Raw genomic sequence first — 19,336 nt, 5'->3', positions numbered from 1 at the left:
CATAGATATATATTGATTTATATATAAAATAATGAGTGTAAGTATATTTATCCTACATTACTTATGTATTATGTGTCCAAAAACTAGTTACAAACTATTAAAACAACCTTTAGGAGACAGCGGTATAAATTGAACTTGTAAACACCAGTGCAAAGTGTCATCACTGTAGAAATGAAAAAAATCTTTTGAAATCTTAAAAGGAGAAACACAGAAATAGGTACTTCTCTTACCAGTGGTCTGAGTTCTGGATGTGTCAGGATATATCCATTATTTGTGATCGCAAAGGCATAACCATGAATCCCTAACTGTAAGAAGTGAGAAAGAAACCTTCATTAGCTGGCTCCCTGGTGAATTCACAAAGCATAAAGCAGCCCGGCATTTAGTAATTTACAGCTTAAACTTGGCATTCATAACCCTTATCAGCACAGTATTTCATTAAAATGAATGCAAGGTGCTGATCCTTGACATTTGGTAGAAATGAAGACCTGTCACAGGATAAGCTCAGCAAATAGCACAATTTAAAATGTCATATCCCCATGTTGGGATCCAATGGCCTTACTTTGATTTATTTAAAACAAAAATAACTCCATTTTTTTTTAAAAGGAAAGAAAGTAGCTGACGTTTCTGGTAGGACCCTCTGTTGAAGCAAACAGAGTTTATCAACCTGGGTGTCTTCCATCTCCTGATAAGGAGGCCCTATTGGATTCGCATCTTGACTTCCTGCAAGTCAACACCCAAGGGGCCACCTTGAGCATGCCCTAGGTAGTCCTCTTCCATTATTCTTCAGGGAGAAAGTGTCCCCACCAGCCTATTCAGGAGCCTGCCAACCCTTTTTATATCCTTTCGTCTTTAAATTTCGAGGCTGCCAAGCTTTTCCATGCATGCTTCCATCGACACAAAGCCTGAGTAATTTTCTATGCAGAGCCTCACTTAATTTATGTTTTCTGACTAAATGGGACTATGGGAAATAGTTTGAGAGCAATGAAATGTTTTATTAGCTTTAAAAAGTATGTAATCAAATTTAACACTGCACTTATTTAAATAATAATCCCGGCTTTTTGACAATATTTCTATTACACAGTTGACTGCACCCATTGGCTACAATAAATTTACCTACAAATCATTCATGTATTAAAATGGCCCCTGGCATAAAACCCATACTGATCTCTCTCTCTCTGAAGAAAGAAAATGTAACCCACTTTTGCCAGAGCAGTGAAAGGGAAGAGGAAAAAATATCCTCTATTTTTTTCCAACAAGCTATTTCATAGTTCTGAGCCCTCACTGTTACTTTTCTTTCAAATTGTCTGCCACTCACATTCTTGAATATGATACTATTAAACGATCCAGACAACAGAGTTTACAAACCAGGAATGACCCTGTCTGCTTGTTAGCTTAACGTCAAGGTGATGTGGAATTAACTTCAGAGAATTTAACACCAACAATTAAAAGTTTCCCTTGCATTACACAAAGCAAATATGCACATGGTAGTCAAGGGCAACAGACATTTTCTTCTGGAGTTACCTTTCACGGCAAGTCTTAATAAGATTCTACAAGACTCTAATGATAAACTATATTTCATTATGCTGTGAAAGATAAACCAGAGATTTCCTATCCTTTGAGATGTATATCGTCCCTTTCATCTCCGTCTCTTGGAAAAATGTCAGACACAGTCAACACTGCATTAATTACCATTATTACGTCCCAGTGTAATACAGGCTGAGGGGTCAAAAAGGACTCAGAGAGTTTGACTTTTTCCATTAAAGGCAAAAGTGGTATTCAAATGGAAATTGAAATTCAAAATTTGACCAAATAAGTGTTATTTTATTGTCTGCTAATATATTCAGTGCCTTCTAATGTACATTACTTCAGTTCTCGGTTTGCTTGTGGGAGGTGATACTCAGGAAAAGGTAGAACTCCCTGTATATGCTCTCTTAATGCTCTCTACTTTTCTTGGATAGTATTAATCAAAATTACAATAACTATTTCTGAGGTTGATCATAAGGAATCAAGACCTCCACTGAGCAAGGCCTTTGATTATGCAACACTTTCCTCCCTATCTGAATATAGGTTCCATGATGACCAAGGTCAAACCATGTGGCCAAATTGGTGGTTGGGATGGAGGGAAGAGGAACAAGGAAGGGAGAAAGAGGAAAAGGAGAAAGCAGGAAACAATGGAGGGAACTGACTAGAGCAAAGATCCCACAGAGCCCACCTTCTCACCCAGGGCCCTCCCCTCACCGACAAGCTGCTCTCTCTGCTACCTCGTAGTCCGTTGGTGCCCGCCTACTGGAATCTGCCTTTGCTGTGCCCTTGTCTCCCCCCAAGATGCCACTAGAACAGAACTCCCTTCTCTACCGTGGCCAGTGGACTCCTGACTCAGGCCATGCCCTACAGAAAGCTCTCTCTTGAATCTTCCCAGTTGTAGGACCTGACCACCTTCCCTCCTGACACTCTCTATTCCTCGCCCCATACACCCAAGTATCCTCCTTTTCACAGGATCCTCATTCTCTGTCCACTCTCGACCACTCTTTCCCCACAAGTTTCCAACCCCAGGGCCCCTTATCTGCTTTTGCTCTCTCCCCCAATAAGCTTCAGCAGGTTCCTGGATGCTGAACCAGCTGTTCAGGTCTGTGTACCAGCTGTGGCCTCTCTCCTCGCTGGTGGATTCAAGTGTCCAACTGTGTGATGGGCATCTCGACCCGGACATCTCCCAGGTGCCTTGGAGTCACCCAGCCCAACATGGCGGGTGCTGCTCTTTTCTGCTCTTCTCTTTCTGTGGGAGCACCAGCCATCCGCCTGGACTCCTACGTTAGAAACTGGAGCATCAGCCTTAGACTTCTTTATTTCTTTCACCCCCAACTTCTTGATCCAAGTAATCGCTACTTTTTCTTGCAGAAATTATTCAGATTCAGGGCTGCTTCTCCACCCATCCATGTAGATTTAATGTGATCAATTTCCACAATGGTCTTAATTGTTCTTCTTGCCTCAAATAGAGGCCTTAACAAAGTCATCCTCCAGACTGCTCAAAGTCAAAAGCAACACTGACCCTGTAGCTCCCTTGAGCAAAACCCACTAAGGGCCCCTTTAATGTGCAAGATAAAATCCATGGGCTTATCCCACGGATAAGGAGGTCTCCTGGGGCCTGGCCCTACCAAAGTATCCATCTCCACCTCCTTCTATTCATTGCCTCTTAGGGCACATGGCACTGACAGTTTTCTTCCCACCTATACCTTTACTCATATGTGCCAGCTGTCTAGAGCACCTCTGCTCCCCATCTCTCCCAGCTAATGCTCACCCATTCTGTAGGCTCAGCATCAGGATCATCTCCTATAAGAAGTCCCTCCTGACTCTCCCCATTGCAGCCTCCTTTCCATACCATGTTTCCATAAACGCTAAGAATTTTCCCATTACTACCTTCATCCTAACGCATGAGAATGGGACACCAGCTTTTCTGCCTTTCAACTCCTGGCTGGTTCTTTCTCTCCTCTGCCTTGTTCTAAAGGCAGTCTCTCCCCCATTATGATGGGCTCTTCGTGGGAATGGAGCACGTCACTCATCGTTGACTTCTACAGCCCCTAGCATAACATTTGGCACACGGCAGGTGCTCGAGTTGAGGGTCACACATATTGAAGACATTAATCACTTTAACAAAATATTGTCTAGTTCGTCTTTAAAATTTGAATTAAAGTAGATATTAAAAATGAACAGAAAAAAATGAATCAAAAAGAGGAAGCTGACGTGCCACAGTGGGTGCAGTCAGTCTTTCACAAGGCTGTACCTGAGAAAGTCTTCCTGACATTCAGACACTACCTGTTGAAAACCCTTCTCAAGTGGGTGGCATGTGGCTATAACCTAGTGCAGCCGTAAGAAGAGAAATCCTGAGTCAGCCTCAAAACACATTCTGTGGATGAACCTCTCAGAAAACCAAAGGCTTATAGTTAAGATAATGTCCAGCCTTTGTTGTTGGCCATGCATCATATCCTGATGAAATCTCTAATTTTTTCTCATCTGAAGTAGAACTAGTCTTCCTGTCTGTTCTCATGTGCAGTCCCAGAGAGTAATAGGAACAAATCAGACACAAGGCTTTCTAGTACGTGGGGCTGCCAAAGGGCCCTTGTCCTGAAACATGCTCTCCTGGAGGCCAGGAGCCTTGTGGATCAGCACCCCAGGGAACAAGGTGCTTCCCTTCCAAGTGCACAGACTTTGGGCTAATGAAGTGAACCTAATTATAAAATGGCTCATTATGTTAACAGAGGCTGTGGTGTCTGGAAGTTATGGCTGGGGTGTCTGGAATTCTTAATAAAAATTACAGGAAGTCTGATTGCTTGTGGGAAAATCTATGAAGCTAAGGGAAAAGAAAGAATTCTATCTTCTGGGAAAACCCCAAGAGCCAAGTGCTGACTCATCTTTACAAGGTGTTAATCAGGACGAAAAGGTGTGATCCACACTCTGATCCCTGGAGCTCTCCTCTCCTGGGTGAGAGAAGCCTGTTCAGCCATGGCTGTCCCTAGCTGATGTACCTCCTTTTCCCAAGGCTTTTTGTGGGAACCAGAGGAGGGACAACCTAGGTTAAAAGTATGTTGTACCTGTGTCTCCCGTTGCAAGCCTGACCCCTGGGAAAGCATGAAATAGAAGTGCCTGTATTTTAGGCCCTGTGGTTAATTTTCTGTGGCCAATATTCCCCTAATCTATTGTTATACTTTATTTCATTTATCTTTAATTAGCTGAGTTATGTTGAGAAAGTTATTTTAAGTATCCTCAACTAAAAATGGGACTAAGCAGTACCCACTTCAGGGAACAGTAGTAAGGATTCAATGGGAATAGTGCATATAAAGCCCTTTTACCATACCAAACACATAGTAAAAGGTTCAATGAATGTTTTATTGTCTTATTTTATTTCAACTACTGTATTATTTTTAGTATTTTAACTATCATTTCAACCATATTATTAGTGCCATTTATTGTTCCTAATGTTTTTAGGGCAATAGCGGCTAACATCATGGCTTGCTAGCTGTGAGACTTGGCAAGATATTTAAGCTTTATGTGCCTCAGTTTCTTTAGCTATAAAAGGTGAGTAATGGCAGGTCCACCTAAGGGAGATAATGCTATAAAGAGCACAGCACATTGCCTGGTAGAAGAAACTCAGAGGAGAGACTGAGGCAGAGGGCCATCACTATTACTAATTATGTTCATACTGTCTTGATTGTTGGGCATCTATCAAGCAGTGGCCCTGAACTTGGGTTTCTACATCTTCTTATATGAAATAAGAGGTGTCAGGGGGCACCTAGGTGGCTCAGGTGGTTAAGCATCTGACTTCAGCTCAGGTCATGATCTCGCAGTTTCGTGAGTTTGAGCCCCCCATCGGGCTCAGCATCAGTGGCAGCATGGAGCCTGTTTGGGATCCTCTCTCTCTCCCTCTCCTTGCCCCTCTCCCACTCATGCTTTTTCTCTCTCTCCCTCTCAAAATAAATAAATAAACCTTAAAAAAAGTATAGGAAATGTTTGCCAACATTCTGTAAAGGTGAGATCCCCTTCCTTAAACACTGAGCCAGTAATCTTGGGCATCCCGGTTTGGAGATTTCAATAAAAGTAAGATCCACTATCTTTAGGTGCCTCAAATCCCTCCCTCATTCCTGTGGCTTTCTGTCTCTAGGGGAGCCACACAGTTTTCAACACTTGGTTATGTGGGTTTCGATCAACCAGCTGTCCTATCATGCTTCTGGAAATCTAACTCCAACCGTAAAAGCCTTGGTGGTGCATGAAGCTGGTCATCAGTGGCTCTGGATGGCAGGAGGTCAAAGGGCCTTTGTTATCTCAGTAACGCCAAGCAGGAGTATTCTTTTGCTAAGGAGGTCCCCTTTTGTGGGCCTGGACACCCTATTTTAGCGTAGAGTTCATTTCCTCTTGTTATGAGGGTGACTTTCTAATTGTGTCAGCTAAATGGCATCAGCATATGGGAACAGACATGACTTGCTTGTTCAAAGAAGTTTCCTTTTCTAGGAATGGAGCAGGTGCTAAGGACAAGACAGAAAGTGCTAGAAAGAGTCAGAACTTCTAGTCTGTAGGAGGGGGAGCATGGGCTTCTGCATGGTGGCCACGGTGCTGGTGTCCATGCTGAGAGAAGCCCAGAGGGGTGTGGCGCAGGGGTGTCCATCATCCCAGGCTGAACAGTCCCCATGGTCCTCACTCCTCAGCTGCCTGTCATCCTCCTGCGCACGATTTTGCTTTCTTAAAAACAAAACCCAGAATGTGGGTTTTTAGGTGGCATGCAGAGCTGGTATGGAACTTACTAGGCCAGAATCACTAATGAGAGCCAGCCCTTTCAAAATTTCTTTCATCATTCCAATTTATCAGAAAGAGAGTTGCCAACTTAATATATCTTTAACACTTGCCTTTTCATACTACCTTAGAAGAGAAAAGAACAGACCTCAAGTTCAGAACCCTAGATTATCAGGCAATCATTTAATACCATTTTTAATTAAAAAAACATTTTTGGGGGCTCCTGGGTGGCTCAGTCAGTTGGGTGTCCGACTTCCGCTCAGGTCATGATCTCGCAGTTTGTGTGTTTGTTGGGCTCTGTGCTGACAGCTTGGAGGCTGGAGCCTGCTTCGGATTCTGTCTCCCTCTCTCTCTGCCCCTCCCCTGCTCATGCTCTGTCTCTCTTCATCTCAAAAATAAGTAAACATAAAAGAAAGCTTAAAAAATTTTTATAACATTTATTCATTTTTGAGAGATCGAGATAGAGCACAAGCGGAGGAGGGTAGAAAGAGAGGGAGACACAGAATCCAAAGCAGGATCCAGGCCCTGAGCTGTTAGCACAGAGCATGATGCAGGGCTCGAACCCAAGAACCATGAGATCATGACCTGAGTCAAAGTCAGATGGTCAACCAACTGAGCCACCCAGGTGCCCCCCCCCCATTTTTTTGACAATTCTTTTATAGTGGCCAATGCCATTTGGTTCTTTGTAAATGGTTGAATGGTATTTCCCTTTACAATTCAGTTAAGTGAAGAAAGTTCTGAGTTGATTTGCAAATGGACTATTAGGTAAATAATGGCACAGATGGTATATGAGCATGGCAACAAATCATGACGTGTAACGTGAATGGCTTAGATCTGCCCTAAGAGCTTGGGTCTAGGAGTGACGCAGACCTGGTTCAAGTCACACTCACTACTTCCTACTTACATGGCCCTGAGCCCTATGAACAAAAGCCCTATGAACCTGAGTTTCCTTATGAGAATAATGGACACAATAGCCCTGCACTTACCTCAGGGGCATTTGGTACCATGATATGGGTAATGCACTTTGCACAGTGCTGAGTACTTGGCAAATGTTGTCTGCTAATATTATACCACGAGACACACTATCTGGTACCACAATATGGTGCTTTTTTAAACAGCCATTTCATGCATATCTCACTTTGCATTCAACCTTCTGAGGGGTGGCTTGATTATTTTGGCTGCAGTCATCTGTTCAGCTGATTTGCTGGGACAAAAGTTTGCTGTGATGCCTGGTGACTGGCTGAGCCATTGGCTTGCTCTTATCCCAGCCCTCTGTAAAAAGGTAAGGCTGCCCTTGTTGTCAACTGCCTATTACACATGACCTTATTTCATAAGCCTTTACTCAAGTCTTTCAAAATTCTTGGAAAACCCCATTGTTAAAAACAGCAGAGGATTCCAGAGTGTGTGTACCTAGTCACTCAGTTAGACCACTGTTTTGTTGGGCATTCTATTTTAGCAAAGGTCCAATGGATGTGAAGTCAATTGGTGCCTGAACTTGGCATGGGAAAGATATCAACAGCACTATGCTGGCAGCATCCCACATGAAACAGGGCCAGGAGCCCATAGGTCATACCTATCCCCTTGACCACTGTATTACCATTGTTCCCGATTAATGATAATAGTCAATGCTTCATGCAAGTCTATGAGCGACTGTATTGTTATCATCACTGGACAAAAGAACTAAGATTTGAGAGACAGGTTCACACAGAACTCCACAAGGATGGTAATGGGACCTCAGTGTGTCTGCCTCCAGAGCACTAACCACTGCCTTCCTCCTACTGAGGCCCAAGAAGATCCCTGGGCCCCTCACAACAGTAGCTAAATCAGACTCAGCATGTCATGGAAGAAGGTGGTAAGGAAGGGGGTCTGTTAGCCAGTTAGCAATCTCAGATTCCTGGCCCAAAGGAGCTTGCCTCCCTCCATATCGGGGCAAAGGGAGCCCTTGTCAATCCATGAGTGGGCCAACAAAGAGATGGGGGGCAAGCCAGTCTGCTTGGTGCTGGGGGAAGAGGGGATGGGTGTGGTTTCCACCCTCGTGCAGTTAGGGGAACCATGTTGGTCCAAAGGACCCATCTCAGGACTTGGAGTGGGCCATGCTCTGCCCTTCCTGAACTCCCACACCTGTACACACACCGCGTAGCTCCAGGGCAGTTCCGCATGACTGTGGTGGGGCTTGAAGGGACTTTCCTCTTAGCACACTTACATTTGCTTTTCTATGGAACTGCCGTCAAGGAGCAAGTGAGGATTTTCTATATGGGGTTCAAGGACTCTCTGGGCTATCTTTTTAAAAGAGAATACACTCCCTTGGCTAACCTGTGTATCAGAAAAAACTTGCCTGTTTAGGCTGGGGTTAGAGGAGCTCATTATGAAAATCAGCAAGTCCACTTAAATAAAAAGTACCTGTTTGTTCAGTACCCGTGCAGGAGGTTTTAGGACAGGGCAATGCCGTCTGATGGTGGCAAGCAAAGGCTGAATTAGGACAACACTGCTCTACAGGAAGTGGGGTGCGGAGACTGGCTGTGTTGGAAAACAGTCCCCTGGTATGTCTGTTGGTCTGAGTTCACTAAAGTGCTGATTTAACCACAGCTATATACCTCGAGCAGCCAGAGAACATAAGTACCAATTAGTGTCATCCTCAGGGACTCCAAGATGGGTACTGCCACTAGTCACCTTCTTGGCGATTAGCCAGCCCTCTGCAATCAGCCCAGGTGACAGTGCCATCCACCAGTGCTGTACCGACCTGTCCCAGACATGGCAGACTCTGGTTTGCAGACGGCTGGGAGGTCACCCTGGATGGATCTGGGAGGCCTGCCGTGGAGAAAGGGGTAGGCCTAGCTGAGGGTGGCACTGTGATGGCCCATGAGAGGCCCTTTGTTCCCAAATGTAAAAGAACTAAATAAACTGAAGGAATAGTGCCCGGAATAGAGTGCCAGGAGTGTAGTGTGGGTGGGACAAAGGGGCAAGCGTGGCCTCCTCCTCATCCAGATGCAAGGCTGGCCTCCCATGTGGAATGGGGTTCTGGCATTTCCACCCCAATCCTGAGTCCCCTCCATCTGAGCTCCTTCTCTAATGTCCATGCCTTACAATGCTCTTATGCTGGTCTGGACTCCCAGAGCAGTGGTCTGGCAAGCCTTGCTATGTCCTCTTTGCTCCAAAATTACCTCCTCCATCCCCTTAGTTACCCCTAGAGTTAAGAAAAAGAAACTTAAAACCTTCTTAGTACCATGGATTTTAATTTATCATTAAGAAAAGAGAATTAATTTGTATGTACACCATTGCCTTCCAAGATAGAGGGAATACGTATATAATAGGGTCAGAGACCATTTTTCTTTGTGCCTCATTGGGTTCCTGCTAAGAAGTCACATATTTTATAGGGTTCTCATATTGGGGTGAATTGGAACTGGTTGAGAGGACCATCAGAGATATAGGACCTGTGTAGACCCATATAAACATATAGACTTCTATGAGCCCATACAAACCTGGGTAGCTTGTATAGACCTACTCAGACCTGCATGAACTGATACTATTCTTACAAAAAAGAAGAACCTACCAGAAAAAGAGTAGAGGGGTCTCTTATTTCATGTTGTCATTACCACTATGGCAGGTTGTGAAATTATCTTGGATATTTGGACCTTGACTATTAATTAGGTGACGCATTACCTTGTATTTGGGGATGGTTTTCAGAAGCTCTTTCACTGGGACATCTGTGCCAACCACACCCAGAAGAATGCCCTTCGATCTCTGTCGAAAAACAAACATTAAGCAATTAACAACAACAGTAAAATACTTTGGTAGAAGGAATAGAACCTGGTGAGAAGGTGAGAAGCCACATACCGTAGATCACTGTCTGTTGCCTTCTCTAAGCTTCTAGAAATCAAGGATTAACTCAGATCTCCACATGGCCCCTCTTCTATCCCCCCAACCCCATACTGCTAGACAAGAATGGTAGCTTCTCAGGCCAAATACTCATTACCATACCTCTCAATATACATACCCATACCAGGATGCCCTAATAGCCATCTCTTTTCTCTCCTGAAAATTCAAAATTAATGTGAAGTAGCAAAAAAGTTTCAGCAAGTAAAGACTGTAGCCATTAACCATTTTATTTTATGGAAGCTTTCTATGGGAAAGACTTAGCATGTTAACTGCTTTCTCAAGTTACACTGCCATCTGGTGCCCAGAGGAAAGTGATAATAACCCTCACATTTGTAGCTGTGTATTGGCACCAATGACCAAGGTAAAGGAAGAGGCCCCCAGGAAGGGTCCTTGTTTCCAAAGCCAGTGTGATGCATTGAAATTGTCCAGGTCAGAAAGACCTTCGGGAGGAAGAGACAAATTGCTACTGACTATTCTTTCCCCCCAGTTCAAGTCCACCTGGAATCTCAGAATTTGACCCTCTCTAGAAATAGGGTGTCATTGCTCTGAGGCAAAATCATCCTGGATTTAGGATGAGCCCTGTATCCAATGACTGATGTCCTTAGAAGAGGACAGAGAGACCCACAAGAGGAGAGGGTCACATGGAGATGTAGGGAGGGCTGCCACAAACAAAGGGACATCCAGGCACTGAAAGGACCTTCCTTTAGAGCCTTCCAAGGAAGCACAGCCTTAGTGACACCTTGATTTGAAGTTTCTAGGATCCATAATTATGAGAATAAATTTCTATTATTCTAAGCCACTTGATTGTGGCCTTCTGTTACCACAGCCCAAGGAAACTAATACAAGGCTGGTCACTATAAATCAGGAGGGACCATTCGATTCTCTCTGTTTTTTTCCTTCCTCTGATCACTGTTCACTTAACTTTGGGAAAAGTGCTGCATCCTGTAACATGACACCTTCCGGAATTCCTCTCAACTCAACTATTCTTGATTAAAAGTGAGGATAAATGATAAATCCCCTATCCCTAACACAAATAGAGAAAGGTCACCAGGGCTTGAGTCAGAGGGGCTAAGATAACAACCTTCTCAGCATCAAGCAGAAGCACAGCCGCTGTACTCACGGTTTCGTTCTGCTTACTAAACACAGGCATGGCGACCGTGGTCATCAGGACAAGGCCCTGATCATCGGCAAGCTAGGTGGAGAGAAAAGCCAGTTACCTGGGAATGATGTGGAAACCACAGATGGCTGGAGGCCATATCCTGGACTGGCTCATCCCTTCCTGACCAGGGGGCACTGAGAATGGACCAGTGCCCACTCAAGCCAGTATCCTATAAGAGAGTGTAATGTCTCTCTACTCTGACTTGGAGATAAGGATCCTAGTCCATGGCTAGGGAAGCAAAATCAGTTGCCATCGATCAGTCCAGATATTATCACATTCAGCCATTTGGATTTAAATAAAGTCTTATTTGGATCATAGTGATTCATTTCATTTTATTACCACAGATTGATTTTATTCTTTTACACTGCAGACATTTATGTGCAATATGTGCAATATGAATGCTTTTTCTCAATCTGAAAATTGAAGAGAAAACATGAGCATAAGGGGTTTTATGAGTTGCCCCTGCTAGAAACAATGGAATCTGGAATCATTTATTCCCTCAAAGGTAGCCAAGTCAAGCCCTTTTGGTACCTCTACACATCTCTATGTGCCAGTCCCAGACAGAAAACAAAACAAAAACAAAACACAAAAATAATTTGATCATCTGATCTCTCAATATTTCTAATATTGCATATTTCTCCTGGAATAACAACCCTTGAAATATGGCAAACGATACATTTCTTTGGCCATTTGAAGTGCATACAAATGATTGAGAGCCACCCTCACACCTGCTTTTCACAGTGCTGGGAGGCAGGCAGGAACCCTAACCCTGCCTCAATAACAGATGGGGAAACAGAGACCTGGAACACAGTAGGCATTGGTCCAAGACAACCCTGGTTTTAATTCTCAGCTTTGAACCTTTATTAACTCTATTTGTTAAGCCTCCATGTCCCCATATGAAATAATGCCAATTATTCCCCAGCACTGTTGCCATGAAGATAAAATGTGACACTGCCCAGCATCATATCTAGCATAAGGATGTGCTCAAAGGATGCTGGTTTCTTTTCCGTGCCTGCAAGGTCACATGACTAGTAAGTCACAGAGTCCAAAGTGAGATCAAGTCATGTGACACTTCTGACAGGGACCAAAATGAGGATGGCAAATGTGGTGAAAGAAAGATCCCTTCTGGTTTTACAGCCCATTCTAGCCTCAAATGAAGCAATCTGTGAATGAGAATCTACTATCTTCTGTTTATGGTGCTTTCTGGTGTGTGAGTACTTCCCCATAGCCTTAGTTCCATAGAAAAATCAGGTATTATTCCCTCAGTTTTCCTGGGAAGAGGCATTTTATGAAGAAGACTCTAAAATCTAGAGGTCTCCATGGACTGGCTGGCCTTTGGAGAAAAGGTCATTAAACTCAGCCCATCTTCCACCAGTCTTGTTCTTCCAATAGATTCCTTGAGCTATAGGGTCTCAGTACTTATAATGTGGTTCAGAGAAGAGCAGTATGAGTGTGTTAGAAATGAATAATCCTGAGCCCCACTCCAGACCCTGTGAATCTGAATCCTTATCTTGATAATTAGTATCCACATTAAAATTCAAGGAACATTATTATAGGGCAATCTTTTCTACCATCAATACTCATGATAGCTAAACAGATGCTTGTAGCAGTAGAGAGGAGCTCCTAACAGAGACAGATGGGGCCTTGTTTTAGGTTTACATCTCCTCTGAGTTGGACTTGTATTCATCCATGACAAGATGAGGCAAGAATCTCATGTTCACTCAAGGAGTAGGAATTCATGGTGTGATGGTTAATTTTATGTGTCAACTTGGCTGGTCCACGGGGCCCATTGTTTTGATCAAACACCAGTCTAAATGTTGCCATGAATGTATTTTTTAGATGCAATTAAGCAAGCTTTGATAAAGCAGATTACCCTTCATACTGTGGGTATGTCTCATCCATCAGTTCAAGATTCTAGGCGAAAACACAAGTCCCTCAAGTAAGAAAGAATTCTGCTTCCCTACTACCTTTTGATGCAAGACTACACCATCCCCTCCTGTCAGAATCTACAGCCTGCCAACCCACCCTATGGATTTCAGATATGTCATCCCTCAACATAGTGCAATTCCTTACAATAAATCTCTCTCCCTCCATACATATGACATATATCCCACATAAAGAAAAAATATCTATCTATCTATCTATCTATCTATCTATCTATCTATCTATCTATCTATTGATCTATCTATCAGTCTATCTATCTCCTATGCTGGTTCTATTTCTCTGGAGAGCCTTGACTGATACACATGATAATCATGTACACTATTATTGGGAGCAGCCTAATTTGGGTGTGAGAATGAGAAAAAAAGCTTACTACTACATCATAATATTATTACCTAAATAATATTAACCATGAGATGATAATGACAGTTTGTGAAAACATGGTTCCATCTTGCTAAAAATAATTAAAGTATCCTATGGCCACCACTGGGGGTATGGAAGGCCATTTTCAAAGGCAGAACCAACACACTGTAAACATCTCTCTTAGAATCAGAGATCTCCCCATATGCCTCCTCCTTGATTAATCCTTAATGCTATACAGAAAACTGATTTGAGCTGATCCGTAACCCTGGGCAACTTCCACTTTGCAACTCAAATAAAAATTTCAAGTGATGCCAACATGTATCATGGATGAAATCAAAACATACCACTAACAATAATGAGAAATGAAGCTTTTTCCTGCAACTAGTAAGAATCAGTTATAAATCACTGGTAATTGTTCTGGCACAAATACAAGATCGTGGGAAACTAACTTCAAAATATTAAGCCAGAATATAGTATCAACTTCACTCAGAGGCTAATTCTAAAAGTAATTATGGCCCATCATTACCTTAAAAAAAAATCCCCATAAAGTTGCATGTGTAGTGAAACCATTCATTTTTTAACCAGCCCCTGATAAACAAAGGAAATGCAGTGAGCTTAGTCTAGCCACTATCTGTGAGCACATAAACTCTCTCCCCTGTGTAGTTCTGGCCCAGATTTGGAATGGCTTGGCTAGAACCCTAACCTGTAGTCATCTTGATGGGTATAGCTCACCAGTATGGCCATGAGGGCTAGTGGGCCTGGAAATGTCACATGCATGATCTTAAGATGTTCCTCTGAACCCACCTGCTCCATCTCTCCAGTCTCCACAGGTCTGGGGTCTGCGAATCTTAAACTTTCACAGAGAAGGAAGTTAATCTGTGCTGTGAGCACTTTATGATCGAAAGCTATTCTGTACTCCTGCCATAGGAAATAGCAGCCATTGGCAAAAGCTTTTTGTCCAGACCACCAAGCGGGAGTTATGCAGCCAGCCACGGCCAGACACCCTCCGTCCCCACACGCTAGGGGGTCCCTGCTTTTCTGTGGCCCCCTAACCTGCAGTGGCTGCTGAGGTAAGAGCTGCTTATGATTCATACACGTGGCTTCCAAGAAAAACGCAGACGCAGAGTCAACATTCATTTTCCAAAGGGTAGGAATGGGAGAGAGAGAGGTCACCATGGTCCATCTGGGAGATATCCCATTAATTCAAGACCAAGTGGGAATCCTAAAACGAACTGCCATTCAATTACATTTGCCCAAGCTTTGAACAGGCCTCTGAAATGCTTGGTTGTGGTGCTCTGTTGTATAATAAGTGTATATTATTCCATATCCTTCATTTCCTATGCTACATAATGGGGACCGTTCTGGTATCAAAGGAAATGATGAATAATAATACTGAACATCTGGTTTATAAAACACAAACTTGCTCAACAGATTGACTGCTTCCTGTCAGCTTCCCAAGTTAATCATGCATGTGGGCTCGTATGAATATGCATGTGGATTCGTGTGTGAGGTACATGCAGTGATGCCAGCCTTCTACTCCTAAGGCTTGATTAGTTTCCCATCAGTGGCACTAGCTGGCAATGCAGAAAACTCTTGGGTGTGGCTCCAGATAGAATAACCACCAGAGTTCTTGTCTATTGTTGCTGCTGGTCTAGTCATTGATTGCCTTGATGAACATTCCTTGAGCATCAGCTTATGCGGCAAATTCCATGCCAAGTGCTGGGAGATATCTAGGCATGAGATATAGGTCTTACCCTCAAGGGTCCCGAAGTCCCCCAGAAGAGACAGAAAAGCAATGGGACAGAGGAAGAAGAGCTGGCTGAGGAGGCCACACTGGCTCTCATTACATGAGCAAAGAAGCTATCTTCTTCAGGACTAGCCTGCACTGAAGTAAAAATGTCCAGCATTTACGGGTATCTGTAAGGGTTTAACTGACAGATTCAGAATGCTTCCTGAAAATCAGTTTAACAAAACCAGGGACAAATTCCCTGCTGTATAGCAGTTTCATCCATTTGCTTTATAAGAATGTGTATCAGTAGAAAAATGAAGGGGGAGACATTTTTCAAAGCTGCCCAGAACTTTTCTTTTTCTTTCCTTTTTTTCTCCTCAAATATTACTCCCTTTCTTTAGAGAAGTCCTCTTCATCCCTTTCATCCACAAGGTTCTCTTGGCAACTAATGTCTCCCATTCTACATGTCACTGGGCACTGAACCCAGGCTGAGCCATCCAGGATACTACACACACACACACACACACACACACACACACACACACACATCCCTGCCCAAGCCACTTGTTTTCTTCCTTCCTTCCTTCCTTCCTTCCTTCCTTCCTTCCTTCCTTCCTTCCTTCCTTTCCTATTCTTTCTTTCCTTCTCTCTCTCTTTCTTTCTTTCCTTCTCCCCTCCTTCCTTCCTTCCTTCCTTCCTTCCTTCCTTCCTTCCTTCCCCTCTCTCTCTCTCTCTCTCTCTCTTTCTCTTTTTTTTCTCCAATCTGGAACTAATAGGAAAAACTCTCTACACCCCTTTGTGGATAGTTATAAGAAAGTAAGCTTGATAACCATGTCCTTTCCTCATAGAGAAGGGACTAAGAAAATAAAGTCAACCTATGCATTTTTATACACCAACAATGAAGCAACAGAAAGAGAAATCAAGAAACTGATCCCATTCACAATTGCACAAAAAACCATAAAATACCTCGGAATAAACCTAACCAAGGATACAAGAGATCTGTATGATGAAAACTATAGAAAACTTATGAAGGAAATTGAAGAAGACACAAAGAAATGGAAAAACATTCCATGCTCATGGATAGGAAGAATAAATATAGTTAAGATGCCATTACTACCTAAAGCACTCTACACATTCGATGCAATTCCAATCAAAATTGCACCAGCATACTTCTCAAAACTAGAACAAACTATCCAAAAATTTGTATGGAACCACAAAAGACCCCAAATAGCCAAAGTAATACTGAAAAATAAAACCAAAATGGGAGGTATCACCATCCCAGACTTTAGCCTCTACTACAAAGCTGTCATCATCAAGACAGTATGGTATTGGCACAAAAACAGACCCATAGACCAATGGAACAGAATTGAGAACTCAGAAGTGGACCCAAAAGTATACAGCCAACTGATCTTTGACAAAGCAGGAAAGAATATCCAGTGGAAAAAAGACAGCCTATTTAACAGATGGTGTTGGGAGAATTGGACAGCAACATGCAGAAGAATGAAACTAGATCATTTTCTCACACCATGCACAAAAATCAACTCAAAATGGATAAAGGATCTGAACGTGAGACAGGAAACTATCAACACCCTAGAGGAGAAAGCAGGAAACAACCTCCTTGACCTCCACCGCAGCAACTTCTTACTTGACACATCCCCAAAAGCAAGGGAATCAAGAGCAAAAATAAACTGTTGGGACCTCATCAAGATTAAAAGCTTCTGCACAGCAAAGGAAAAAACCCAGAAAATTAATAGGCAACCAACAGAATGGGAAAAGATAGATGCAAATGACATATCAGATAAAGGGTTAATATCCAGAATCTATAAGGAACTCACGAAACTACACGCCCGAGAAACAAACAACCCAGTGAAGAAATGGGCAGAAGATATGAACAGACACTTCTCCAAAGAGGACATCCAGATGGCCAACAGACACATGAAACGATGCTCAGCATCCCTCCTCATCAGGGAAATACAAATCAAAACCACACTGAGATACCACCTCACGCCAGTCAGAGTGGCTAAAATGAGCAAATCAGAGAACTCTAGATGCTGGCGAGGATGTGGAGACACGGGCACCCTCCTACACTGTTGGTGGGAATGTAAACTGGTACAGCCCCTCTGGAAAACAGTGTGGAGGTTCCTCAGGAAACTAACAATAGAACTCCCCTAGGACCCGGCAATAGCACTGCTAGGAATTTACCCAAGGGATACAGAAATGCTGATGCATAGGAGCACATGTACCCCAGTGTTCATAGCAGCACTCTCCACAATAGCTAAAACATGGAAAGAGCCTAAGTGTCCATCAACAGATGAATGGATCAAGAAGATGTGGTTTATCTATACCATGGAATACTACATGGCAATGAGAAACAATGAAATCTGGCCATGTGTAGCAACATGGATGGACCTTGAGGGTGTTATGCTGAGCGAAATAAGTCAGGCAGAGAAGGACAAATATCATATGTTTGCACGTATAGGAGGATTAGGAGGAACTTGACGGAGGACCAAGGGGGAGAAGAAGGGCGGAAATGGTGGCGGAAAGGGAGAGAGGCAAACCATGAGAGACTCTTGAATACTGACAAAAACTGAGGACTGATGGATGTGGGGGGGAGGAGGGATGGGCATGGAGGAGGACACTTGTGGGGATGAGCACTGGGTGTTATGTGGAAACTAATTTGACAATAAACTATTTGTAAAAAATTAAAAAAAAATAAAAAATAAAGTAAAAAAAAAAGAAAATAAAGTCAACCTAGAGACAGGAGGAGAAGTATGTGTATGTGTGTGTATGTGTGTGCGTGTGTGTGCATGTGCGTGCGTGCGTGTGTGTGTGTGTGTGTGTGTGTGTGAGTGATGAGGGAGAAGGAGAGACAGAGAGGGAGCAAGGGAGAGGGACAAGGGAGGAGGAAACCGGTCCCTGAATGCCTTCATCCCTGAGCTCAACTCCACTTATGCTATTTTCCATTACTGGGGTCCCCGGGGAATGTTTTGTTTTTGCCCAAATTAGTATGGACTGGATTTGTAACTCTAATAATAGAAGAATTCTGACCTGCACAAGTGCCAATACTGACTAGAGAAAAACCTAGGTAGCTATAGATACTCAATGAGATGGTCCCAAGTACCTTGTACGACCCACACAGGGAGACACTACAGAGGCCAAAAGGGCCAAAGGAAAGACAGTCCCAACATCCTTAAGATGAGTGGCTGTGTGTCCTTTCCACAAGGGAGGCAATTTAGGTATCTCTAAAGTCTTCAAATACTGAATGGCAATGGGCAGTAATGAGTAGTCATCTAGGGAAATGATGACTCTTTATGATGGTACAAAAACTACTGTTATTAGGACTTTGTGTAAAACTTTCATAACAAATAGACGCTTGCCCGCCTTGAGAAAAGAGACAGTGAGAAGCTGCAGAACCAGAGTCAACTTTGACAGAGTGGCAGGAAGCTGCTGGGAAAGAGGGCAGAAAGGGAGGCAGGGTGCAGGCACCGCCAGAGCCCCAGCAGGGCCCTTTCCACGGGGACAAGTTGTGGCTACAGGGGTGCTTCAGCAGCCCCCCTGCCCTTTGAAAGATACCTACTATGCTGCCTTCTTCATGTCTCCACTCACAGGAAGCTTGCCAGCACCAGTGCCAGGACCTGAGTCCCCTGCAGCTAGAGACCCCTGAGGGTGAGTGTCAAGCCCTGGAGGAAGGAGGAACCCTGGACACTGGGCCCTCAGAAGGCATTTGAACAAGTTAAGGGCAGCCCTCAAATGGGCTGCCAGGTGGTTTTCAAGCACAGCCTCCTGCCGCAGCTGCTCAGCCCTGGAGGCTTGGGCTCAAACAGAAGTTTGTGCAGAAATGGGGAGCTCAGCTCAGGGAGAGAATGGTTCTATGGCAAGAACAAAGGTCAACTCGCCAACTCTTCTCAAAGATTATATTTCTTCTATACTTTGCCTTTCTTATGTTTGTTTTTCTTTTTCATTAAAATCAATCAACATACTGACTATGT

General features: G+C 43.5%; 1 protein-coding gene across 1 annotated transcript in view; it reads right to left on the bottom strand.

Annotated features, from left to right (window-relative positions):
• CACNA2D3 (calcium voltage-gated channel auxiliary subunit alpha2delta 3) overlaps positions 1-19,336 on the bottom strand; it is a gene marked incomplete at its 5' end in the record, with an annotated part of 605,771 nt that overhangs the window by 207,708 nt on the left and 378,727 nt on the right. The window contains 3 exons of the mRNA XM_039221819.1: positions 231-305; positions 9,940-10,020; positions 11,276-11,347. Of these exons, the coding sequence (XP_039077750.1) occupies positions 231-305; positions 9,940-10,020; positions 11,276-11,347 (228 nt within the window). The remainder of the gene's footprint in view (positions 1-230; positions 306-9,939; positions 10,021-11,275; positions 11,348-19,336) is intronic.

Source organism: Hyaena hyaena, unplaced genomic scaffold, assembly GCF_003009895.1.
Source record: "Hyaena hyaena isolate Hyena2069 unplaced genomic scaffold, ASM300989v1 scaffold_1022, whole genome shotgun sequence".
NCBI lineage: Eukaryota > Metazoa > Chordata > Mammalia > Carnivora > Hyaenidae > Hyaena > Hyaena hyaena.
The sequence above is the reverse complement of the archived record's forward strand: the minus strand, read 5'-3'. Positions and strand labels throughout refer to the sequence as shown.